The 10,339-nt window shown below is 35.6% G+C and overlaps 3 protein-coding genes across 10 annotated transcripts; 1 reads left to right on the plus strand and 2 right to left on the minus strand.

The window, feature by feature from the left end:
* Positions 1 to 1,680: 1,680 nt before the first annotated feature.
* Positions 1,681 to 2,484, minus strand: LOC109221407. Its single transcript, XM_019385893.1, has 3 exons — positions 2,173 to 2,484; positions 1,975 to 2,031; positions 1,681 to 1,932 (listed from the first exon to the last, which is right to left on the minus strand). The coding sequence occupies exons 1-3, from the start codon at positions 2,482 to 2,484 to the stop codon at positions 1,681 to 1,683; spliced, it is 621 nt and encodes a 206-aa protein (XP_019241438.1).
* Positions 2,485 to 2,873: 389 nt separating this feature from the next.
* LOC109221408 lies at positions 2,874 to 3,986 on the minus strand. The gene is made up of 4 exons (XM_019385894.1): positions 3,983 to 3,986; positions 3,668 to 3,872; positions 3,028 to 3,444; positions 2,874 to 2,976 (listed from the first exon to the last, which is right to left on the minus strand). The coding sequence occupies exons 1-4, from the start codon at positions 3,984 to 3,986 to the stop codon at positions 2,874 to 2,876; spliced, it is 729 nt and encodes a 242-aa protein (XP_019241439.1).
* Positions 3,987 to 4,402: 416 nt separating this feature from the next.
* On the plus strand, positions 4,403 to 9,316 carry LOC109221409. 8 transcript variants are annotated; one of them, XR_002067252.1, is made up of 5 exons: positions 4,403 to 4,623; positions 5,825 to 5,893; positions 6,389 to 6,599; positions 7,727 to 8,834; positions 9,028 to 9,316. XR_002067252.1 is itself a non-coding variant. In XM_019385899.1 (4 exons), the coding sequence occupies exons 1-3, from the start codon at positions 4,462 to 4,464 to the stop codon at positions 6,557 to 6,559; spliced, it is 402 nt and encodes a 133-aa protein (XP_019241444.1). In that variant the 5' UTR covers positions 4,403 to 4,461; the 3' UTR covers positions 6,560 to 6,599; positions 9,028 to 9,316. The 8 variants fall into 8 exon arrangements, 6 of the variants coding, with proteins under 6 accessions (XP_019241444.1, XP_019241443.1, XP_019241445.1 ...); XR_002067253.1 differs by lacking the exon at positions 9,028 to 9,316 and having other exon boundaries at positions 7,727 to 7,906; positions 8,184 to 8,919; XM_019385899.1 differs by lacking the exon at positions 7,727 to 8,834.
* The last annotated feature ends 1,023 nt before the right edge of the window (positions 9,317 to 10,339 follow it).

The raw sequence follows: 10,339 nt of genomic DNA on the forward strand, positions 1-10,339 counted from the left end.
TGAATAGCTGTGTTATCATGTCATCTCCAAACTATGTAGTTATTTGTAGATATATTGTAGATAAATTGTAAGAATGATTAATAACAAATTAAATCTGTTTTTGTTGCAGCACATTGATGTTATCTTGTACTACTTGAGAAAAAGAGGAAAGTATGGTCCCCACAACAAGATAAGGTTTACAACCACTGATTGTATGTACAAGACTAGAATTGAACAAATTTATCAGAGGTACATCAATGCTCCTCCCGAAAAGAAGTTTGTTATTATCAAACCCCAGGACGTCGTAGCAGAATACATATTGGGGTACAGATTACTCGCAAATATCGCATGGGATCAAGTTGATTTCGTGATCATGCCCATCAACATTGTAGAAAATTTTTATTGGTTGTTGGTTTTTCTTGACATTATCGATAGGGTTCTTTGTGTGTATAATTCTATGGTCTCTTCACATAATCACACCATTGTTGAATCTGTTGTCACCAAGTTTGCTCTTATGATCCCCCTTTACTTGTCATGCACCGGTTTCTATGCAAGCGTCCAGACATCAACTTCAAGAACACAAAGGCATACATTGAAAAAGGTGTTACTGACCCTATTGACATTCAGTGGTTAGTCGGTGAGATATCACAGCAAAAAGAGGGATCACTGTATGAAAAAACTTTTTTTCCTTCTATCTATTTAATAGATTTTTTTCTGCTCATGGTATGCTAAATATTTTCCCTATTTTTCTTTTTGCAGTGACTGTGGTGTATTCGTTGCTGCATTTGCAGAGTATGCCAGCATTGGAGACCTAACAGTTTCTAACGATGACCTTTCTGATATTATCAACATCGTAGACGCTATGGAGCGCTACTGTGGGACTACGCTAGGAAGAAGCAAGATACTGGTGCAATTAGTGAGAGCGAGGTGACTGGCAGATTAGGAAGGAAAAAGGGTGCACCAGTTGTGAACGAGAGAACACAAGTCCGAAAAAAAGAAGAATTAGTTGACATTTTCTATAGGAAAAATGTAGTTAAATTGTTTAGTTGCAGTTGGTTTTGTAGAAAGGTTGTAGACAAATTGTTACTTATGAACAAGTTTGTTGAATTTTAATTGTAGTAGATTTGTGCTACAATTATTTTACCTTATGTTTTGTTATTTTATCCAGGATACTAGTGCTAACAATAGGAAACATTCTATTGTTTTTATCTTGACTGGTTGAAAGTTATTAGTACTTGATCTCACTATTGTTAGCATAAAACTCCTTTAGAACTTAATTATTTTGTAGTTATTCTGTCAACTCCAGATTATGTAATTATTTTGTAGATTTTTTGAAGATAAATTGTAAGAATCATTATTTACTAATGATTTGTGCTATAGATAATTAAATAATTGTGTATTATAGATACAAATCATTCATAATCCAATCAAGTTATGAACGTCTGAACTCAATACACTCAGTAATTAAACAAAACAACTACATTAAGAGTTGAAAACATTTCATTATAGGAAACAGTCTTTACTCAATTTATCAACACAATTACACCTCAACTATAATTCTCCTGAACACCTCAACACTTTTTATCAAAAAATCTGTTAACTATATCAAATTTTATTTCTTCTTGGGAGCATTCTTGCAAGATCTTTTGTTATGCCCTTCTATTCCGTAGTTGTCACATGAAACCTTGTACTTCTTTGCATTTACTTCATCATATGTTCTGTATCTTTGTTTTTGAGGTCTTCCTGACTGTCTTTTCCCGGTAGGTGGATTAAAACTTCTTCAGCTATATGTTGTGGCACATTCCATTTGCTTTCATCAGGCAGCGGGTCTACTGGTATTTCATAAGTATGCAAGAGGCTCTCCCTCGTGTAATAAGGAGAACAATAGTTTTCATAAGACTCATTCATGTGCCTTAAAGCAGCCAAAGCATGTGCACAAGGAAGTTCATCAAGCTGGAATTATCCACAACTACATCTCTTGTTTTCAAGACAAACAATATAGCGCTTCACAACATCTATCCCTGTATAGATGTGATCTGTTGAAGCCTTCACCTACAATTACATTACAAAAACACAACAAACTATCAGCTACATATACGAAATAACTACAATTATTCAAAAATTTATCTACAATGTCTGTTAATATTTTAGTTTGATACAATAATTGATCAGAAGTTATTGGATATAACTTACTCTAAGCTTCTGCAACAATGTTCTGTTGTCCTCCAGCTCTTTGTTGTATTTTTTCCCAAGGTATGTGAATGTACCCTTTGCTTTCAATAACTTTTCATTAGTCCAACGTTCAAGAAGAGTCCTCATGTACTCTAATAGTTCTATTATCGGCAGCTCTCTTGCATCTCTTGTTACCGCATTCAATGACTCTGTAATGTTTGATGTCATGGTCCAAGTTCTGTTCACTGTAGCATGTACTCGAGACCATCTGTGGTAGCCAATATCGTATAAGTATGCTTTAACACGCGTGTCGATCTCTTCAATCTTTGACATTCTTTCATTAAATTCATCCAGCGTGTATGATCGTGACGTGGCAAAGTACAATTCGCTTAACTTTAATGACCTTTCTTGAACTTTGACCTTATATTTGTCCAAATATGCCACATGCAAGAATAATGTGGCATGCCGGTATAAAAAATAGATGTTGCCTTCAAGATACTCTCATTCCGATCCGAAACAACACACATATTGGGTTTTTCACCATATGCATGTTTGAATTGCTCAAAAAACCACTTTCATGATGTATCATTTTCTGAATCAACAACAGCATATGCCAGTGGTAATATGCTACATATCATATGCGGCAAAAAGGAATTCAATTTCCATCACAAAACTGTAGATAAAGAAAAATACATACAAACAACAAATTTTCAATAATATATCTACAATAAATCTACAATACCTGCTGCATCCATTGTGCTAGCTGTTAGCATTATTCCCCTGTATGCTGACTTCAAGAAGGTCCCATCAACTACTAGAACTGGCCTACAATATTTTCAACCATTGATTGACGTACTAATCACAACAAATGCATACAAGAAACAATCATCGTCGGTCTTCTTCAATTTAACTACCGACCCTGGATAAGTCTTCTCCAGAATATACAAATAACTAGGCAATTGACTGTAGGAGTCAACAGGATAACCTCTCAAAAATTCCAAAGCCTTTTCCTTTGCTCTCCAAGCTTGCATGTATGTTAAGTTCATGCCGTGTTCAGACAATATATCAATTTGTATGTCTTTTGGTGTGTAAATTGTCTTAGGATCAGCATATTTTGGTATAACCATGCTACCCACTACCATGGCAGTAGGTTTACGTTGTATGTATGTATTGTCCATCAAAGAGCATGTGTGCAAGCTGTTGAATTTTCGAATCTTGAACATTGCTGAATCATTTATGCTGGTGGACTTGAAGTGCCATGTACAATCTTCCCCAACACATACCAGGCAGTAGCTACAGAATAAAAACAATTTAAACAATGGTACGAAAAATGTAGATACACAAAAATTAGGTTGTTTAATCATGAAAATCTTGTGTTTAACAACTTATATACAAAAAAACTACAAATTATCTATAATTTGTATACAAATATATTACAAACACTTAAGAACAAAAAAATACAAAAAAATTACAAATTAAACAAAGACATAATTTTTTACCATTGAACTGTTCGTACCTTCTAGCACTAGACCTTTTCACCCTAAATTGAAACTTGTTCATGACAGAATAGTGCTTCATTGCACTAGCAATTGTTTGATTGTCGTTGTATACTTGGCCTACTTCAATAACAGTTGGTGTATTTTCTGTTATGATTGTACTTTCATATTCCACTATCGCCGGAGATGTTGGCATATCAATCAACTTCAGTGTTCCAGATGAACCTGCAATCAATTAAAGCTAAATACAATTATGATATATATTGTAGATATTTTGTAGTAAAATTGTAGAACAATAAAATTCAAGACTTACATATTCATAACAATTGATATACACATGTTATGTAGTTTTTATTTACAAATATTGTAGAAAAATTATAGAACAAATGAAATTCAATACTTATTTTGATCTANCAGAATAATTTCAGGCTTAATTAATGGCGATTAGTGCGTTACAAAAAATGTCGGTAGAATCCTTTACTATCCCAAATTCTCGCTCTTAAAAAAAGGAATGTCACAGCAGAAAGGATTCTTTTTTAAATGATTTGTATAGATTTTGTAGGAAAAACGTGTCCAGGGCGGGTAATATTGTTAACAAGGATATTTTTTGTAATAAAGTTTCATATAGTGCATAGGAATGAAGTTTTCCTATATTCAAATTATATTAGCCCAATAAATTTATTTAGATTAAAATATATTGAATTTAAAATATAGTGCAAATTATGTTATGGATTCCACAAATTATTTTTTACTTTGGTTTGAAATATGCCAATCCATCAAACCGGCTCTTGACCAAACCGAGAGAGAGAGAGAGATGAGAGGGGTGGGAGGGCCATTGTTATGCATCGGCGATCTGCTCAGCGACGTCGGAGAAAGTGAAGCCGGCAGTGATAAGCTTCCACCGCGCCCCACCATAACACCTTCACCGGACTACAAATCCAGCCTCCAACCTTCCGATCTGAACAACCTTTTCCAGGTTCTCTTCCTATAGTTACACATATACAATTTTATTCTCGTTCTTATTATTAGTTGCTTCGTCCTATAATTTATCTTTTAGGACTAACTTTTTTCAAACTTCTTTGATGATAAGCTAGGTGAATGTGAACGAAAGAGTTCAAACCAAAATACTAACATAGTTAATTCTGCATTAGTTCCGAGTGATGTTAGGTCTTTTTAGACTACTCCCCCCTATGTAGTTTCAGACAATGATAAAATGTCCGATATCACTTTGGGTCCCCGATTAATCAGGATTCGCGCCAGAACTTCTATTAAAGGGGAAACGCTCCTGCCAGGATTTATTCCACAAAATTATTTTTAGTTAGTGCTATAATTTTGTACAAATGCTCTGGAAACTGATATTTATCTCTGAAGTTAGTTAAAAGCTTGCAGTAGACAATAGGAATTGCTGCGACAGGAATTCTGACACTACTGTTTGGGGAATATGAGGAGGTTGGAAACTGCATGCACCACATTATATTACAATCTGCGTGTTTGCGTTTTCTAATCTATTCAGAGTCAAAATTCTGATGTATGCGAAAGCAATGTGTTCGAAATCAGTTATTTTCTTACAGCTGCAATTAAGTTGATGGTTAAGGTCTACAAGTTCTCCTTCAAGCATTTGGTTCTTAATGATGAAAGTTAGGCTATGATGGGATGATAAACAGAAAAGAAATGCAAGGGAACTTTCTTTGATAAACATAAAATCCTCTCATGACCTTGCTAAAACCTACATTGCGAATATTACTAGCAATTGATTTTGATCAGCAAATGTGGTGAGACAATTGATCAGCAAATATTACTAGGATTTTTTGATAAAGATAAAAATCCTTGTAGGGGTAAGGTCTGCGTACACACTACCCTTCCCAAACCTCACTTCTGGAATTAAACTGGGTTTTTTGTTGTTGTGTGACACAGAGAACTATGTTTTCTTCACCTGTTTTCCTGCTTCAGCCTAGCTTAGGATAGTTCGCACCTCAATTGGGGAAGTTTAATATCACTGTATTCGGTGTTAGTTTGTTTTGGAAGGGAACAATCTGCTATTCTATGGTGTCTGTTAAAAGCACTACTTGATATAATGTGATGTCTAGGAGTTCGTTTTACTTACTGATTACACTGGTATTAATCTTCCTTTAGATCTTTTAGTTATATATCAACTTAATGTTTTGCTTATTGTTTAGAAAAACTATGAGCAGCTGAACAAAGCACTTGCTGGTACAGATAATTCATGGACGCATCTCACACTGGAGGTAATAAATGTTATATCATAGGAGAAGTTATAGAGGATACCTCGATAAGGAACAGAGTACCAAAAGATTGAGACACAATGTCTTTTATATGTTAATCTTCAGGATCTTAAATATTTTTATTCAACTTTATTTGGTGCTGCAGTAATATGTACCAATTGATCTAGTGACCTTATGATTTACAGCTGTGCATTTTTTCATGTTTGACTTGGAGTATTAATTTTGTATCGTATATAGTCTATGCTTCTATTATTACCAAAATAGGTAGACGGAGGATAAGCAGATGTAGTAATTGGTCTCACAATTCCCTTTTCACATCGGCTCATTTCCAGATTTCCCATTTTGATACCAAAATGGACTCTAAATCTGTTCTTATCCAATAAATAAAATAAAGAGAGAGAGAGAGAGAGAGAGGGAGGAGAGAGAGAGAGACTCTAAATCTGTTTCTGTGTATGTTTTCACTTTACTAAGAGATTTTGCTTCTTTATTGCATTCTAGCTATGCACTGCTCTGGAGACTGCAAACAAGTTGGTTCACTCGACCAATTCTAGTGTTGGCATGTTGAAGGATAAGGTTGAGGAGCTTTCAAAAGTCATTAGTAGAAGAGACTCAGCTATAGAAGCCGCAAAGGCCATTGAAGGCTCTCCAAAACAACCTGAGAGCACTTAGTGAAGATGTCTTATCATGATGATCAATTTCCAAGTTGAAGGTCAGCAGTCTTGTTTTAATCACTTCTAGCTTTTGCAAGGACATGCTTAGTTTGTTCTTGCCGTAAATATGCATGAATTAGAGATATTTGTACTGGCAAAACTTAAGTTGCACTTGCTGCGGCTGCTTCCTGGTCACCCCCTGATTAAAATTACTTGTCATTTATCCAGTGGCATCTGACTAGTTACTGCATTTCACTATGTAATCCTTTTATTGTAACCTTTGTTCTCATTATATGTAGTGTAGGTTGACTTATGGTTTAGCGGATGGATTTCCTTGTAAGAACCAAAGGTGGCAGTCTTTACTTGCTTTTCTCTATCATATACAAAGCTCTTTCCTCTCTTGTGAAGCCAACTGCAGTAGTTAACAAAGCATGTAGGAAGTGCTGGCCTTTGGTTTGACATACTGTAACAGAATCTTCCCTGATAATTTATTGGCAATGAAATATTGTTTTTTGATGTGCAAAAACCAGCACTAACATAATATTGGGAGAGTACAAAAGTTATGCTTGATCTTACATCTATTCCTGTATAAATGTTAGAAATTCAATCGATGAATCTACTTCATATATATTTTTGAGTTTGCACCACATAGCTAATTGGTACAAAGACCTATGCTTCAGGTTATGTACAGACTGAGCCTTCCCGTCAAGATATCATAGAATTCCTTCCTTCTTGAGAACCTGCAAAATAGTAGCGGTAAAGGGTTCCAGATCTTCTTTTCTCTGCTTAGAACTCCATCCAGTCCAGCACATCAGAAGTTACATTTACTGTCTGGGCATAGCTCAATCTACTCTAAGAACATTTACGAAAGACCCAATAATCGGGCTATTATGGGGTAGTGTAGAAGTAGAAAGATGTCCTATTATCTACTTCAAACAGGAAGTATTACCTGCAGAGTGATACCCTTTCATTGTAGTTTGTTTTGTGTCTACTAAAAACAAGCAACTGTAGTTGGTGCTTTTGTTTTCTGTTTCTTCTTCCATGTCATTGAATGTTGGATAGAGAGGAGATTACAGAAGCAAGATTCTATTGTGAAAATGCAATTTTTTGCCTTGACAATTGCACATTTAAATGTTCTGAAGAAATCTGGACTTCTTCTAATCTTCTGAGGACTTTTTCTGTGCAGTCCAACTCCCAATAAAATAATTTCTTATGACCATATTTTCCTGCCAGTGGAGTGTCATTGGCCCGCTGTATCTCAGAGTTAGCTGCAAAAGAGAATAATGCAGGAAATTGCTCTATAAAGGGGGCAATGTCTTGACATTCATCTGCCGGAAGGATATCGTCCTTCCATTCCAACTTTGAAGTGAGTCTTAGCACAAAACTCTTTCTATAAGTTTCTGATGCATCTCTAGACACCAATCCGATACGTGTAGCTACTTGGCCTGGTACACCAAGGGTTCTGGGTGCCAAGCTTTGCTTGGATATTTCTCCAAAGTGTAATCATTATTGCTGTATCTCCACAACCTTTTTTATAGAAGCGCTTACTAAGACCTCTCAGGATTAATTCAAGATTTATATCCTTTTTCCAGTGTCCCAGATGATTACTGATAATCTCTCCTCTCTTTATTGCCTTACCACAGACAATTCTTCTCACTCTGTCAAATCTTCGTTGCATGGATACAGCCGGAAAGATGGACATCATGTATGAGTGCATCTTATCCACAAGGGACAAGTATTGCTTTTTTCAATTCGAGGGTCTTCTTTCAACTTCCCCATTCACCCTTTTCTAGATTTGTGATTGGCTCCTAAAACCAGTCCCAAGTAAGTAGTTGGGAGGGACTCTAGACTGCAACCAACACTGTCATTTTTTTGAAGTCCTTGGGCAGAGTTGACAGTGTATATGCAGTTTCTGCTCAAGATAATATGGAGGCGTTAGAAACAGCTTCAAACAACGATTCTTCAGATGCCTTAATTGTTTTTCATCTGCATCAGATTAAACAAGGGTGTCATCTATGTACAAAATGTGGGATATTATGATCTGATTCTGCCGCAATCCACCCACATTGAACCCACTGGCCACTAGTCCAATCCTTCTGAATGCAGCCTTAAGTATCATGCCAAGGCCTTTCATAGCTAGGATGAAGAGAAAGGGAGATGAGGGTTCTCTTCGTCTTATGCCCTTCCAGATGGAAAGAATCCTTCAGGCTTTCCACTTATGGTGATGGAATATTTGATTGAGGATATGCACAAGTGGATATAATGGATCCGAGTTTGCATACCCTACTTCCTTGGTAGGTTTACCACGTACTCTAGTTGAAATGATAAAAAAGCCTTTTCAATTCCTAATTGCATAAAACACAGACGGTATTCTTCTTCTCCCCCCCCCCCCCCTCCCCCTCCCCTCATATCCAAACACATTTGCAATTACAATGGCATCCGTGATCTGCTTCCCTTAATGAAGGCTAATTGTATAGCTGATACCAGGTTGCTCATGATCCATCTTCAGCCTTTCGACGATCAACTTAGCAACCGGCAACCGCTGTATAAAACATTCCAACCAATCTTTATGTTATGTTCTTCTTCAGCTTCAAAGCACCACTTTCTTTTGAATCAGTTCTATGTAAAATGATTTTGTTTTTTGTTTTTGGTAGAAGGTTCGGAAAAGAAGTTCTATGTATTTTGTGAAATGTTCGTTTAGAGTATTTCATGAATCGATGATGCTGAACAACTTACGCAGCACTTATTTTATACTACAAAGTGTTTTCTTTATTCACTCGCAGAACACACTGAGTAATTTGTTTGAAGTACTTCATACATGTAACTTATTTCTTAAAAAAGAAAACTCATCTGCTGTCCTAAATGAAACGCTAATTCGCGAAATGTAAAAGCGTTCAAAACTTACAGTTATGCATTGTTATATATCTAGAAAGCACATAGGAACATGTTACACTTATTGGTGAATATTGGTATACAATAACAAAGCCCAGTTTCAAACAAATCGGGTGGGCTATATGCGCCTTATTTTTAAAGAAATTTTGTTGGCTATATGATTTTTTTCGAGAATTTTTCAGAAACCACTATTGTTTAGTGGCTATTAACTTCCTATAGCTACCATATAAGTAATTACTTCCTATAGTTATTATTCAGTTGTTACGGTAGTGTATTCATTGTATTCATGCTACTGTATTCGTGAATATAGTAGCTAAAGTCGCCTAAAAAACAGGGGGTTACAGCTATACGCGACTATATTTACATGTATTCGAGCCATGTATTCATGAATGCAACAACGACAAGCACCTTAAAAATAGGTTTGTCCAGCTGTCTAATAACGGAAACAGAATCAATTAGCGTGATACACTCCTAAGATAACTCAACAAAATCAATTCTAACACGCCTCATTATCAACCAATTAATTAGAATGATTCTTCTGACGCTAAACACACACTACTAGAAATTCGGCAAAAATCGATCAAAAAAAATCGACCAACTTTGGTCGGTAAAAAAACCGGCCAAAAACCGACCAAAGTTGGTCAGCTTTTCAAAATATTGTAATTTTTAATTTTTTTTTACGAAACCGACCAACTTTGGTCGATTTTCTTTGGCGTAAAAATGCGGGAAACTATTTTTGAGTCCCGCGAAATTTATTTTTCAAGAAACCGACCAACTTTGGTCGGTTTTTGCAATTAAAATAAATAATAATTAATATTAAAAAAATCGACCAACTTTGGTTGGTAAATTCGGCCGTCATTTTAAAAAAACCGACCAACTTTGGTCGGTAATTTTATTTTTTAATAAA

This window comes from Nicotiana attenuata, unplaced genomic scaffold (assembly GCF_001879085.1).
Source record: "Nicotiana attenuata strain UT unplaced genomic scaffold, NIATTr2, whole genome shotgun sequence".
NCBI lineage: Eukaryota > Viridiplantae > Streptophyta > Magnoliopsida > Solanales > Solanaceae > Nicotiana > Nicotiana attenuata.

Excerpts from the sequence above, each read along its gene's own strand:
- LOC109221408 (XM_019385894.1), bottom strand. Across the intron at positions 3,445-3,667 it reads AAAAGGTCTAGTGCTAGAAG|CTACTGCCTGGTATGTGTTG; the intron begins GTACGAACAGTT and ends TTTATTCTGTAG. Across the intron at positions 2,977-3,027 it reads ACCGACGATGATTGTTTCTT|GCCAGTTCTAGTAGTTGATG; the intron begins GTATGCATTTGT and ends AAAATATTGTAG.
- LOC109221409 (XM_019385899.1), top strand. The coding sequence starts at position 4,462 with ATGAGAGGGGTGGGAGGGCCATTGTTATGCATCGGCGATCTGCTCAGC. Across the intron at positions 4,624-5,824 it reads ATCTGAACAACCTTTTCCAG|AAAAACTATGAGCAGCTGAA; the intron begins GTTCTCTTCCTA and ends CTTATTGTTTAG. Across the intron at positions 5,894-6,388 it reads GGACGCATCTCACACTGGAG|CTATGCACTGCTCTGGAGAC; the intron begins GTAATAAATGTT and ends ATTGCATTCTAG.
- LOC109221407 (XM_019385893.1), bottom strand. The coding sequence starts at position 2,484 with ATGTCAAAGATTGAAGAGATCGACACGCGTGTTAAAGCATACTTATAC. Across the intron at positions 2,032-2,172 it reads CATTGTTGCAGAAGCTTAGA|GTGAAGGCTTCAACAGATCA; the intron begins GTAAGTTATATC and ends ATGTAATTGTAG. Across the intron at positions 1,933-1,974 it reads ATGTTGTGAAGCGCTATATT|CTTGATGAACTTCCTTGTGC; the intron begins GTTTGTCTTGAA and ends GGATAATTCCAG.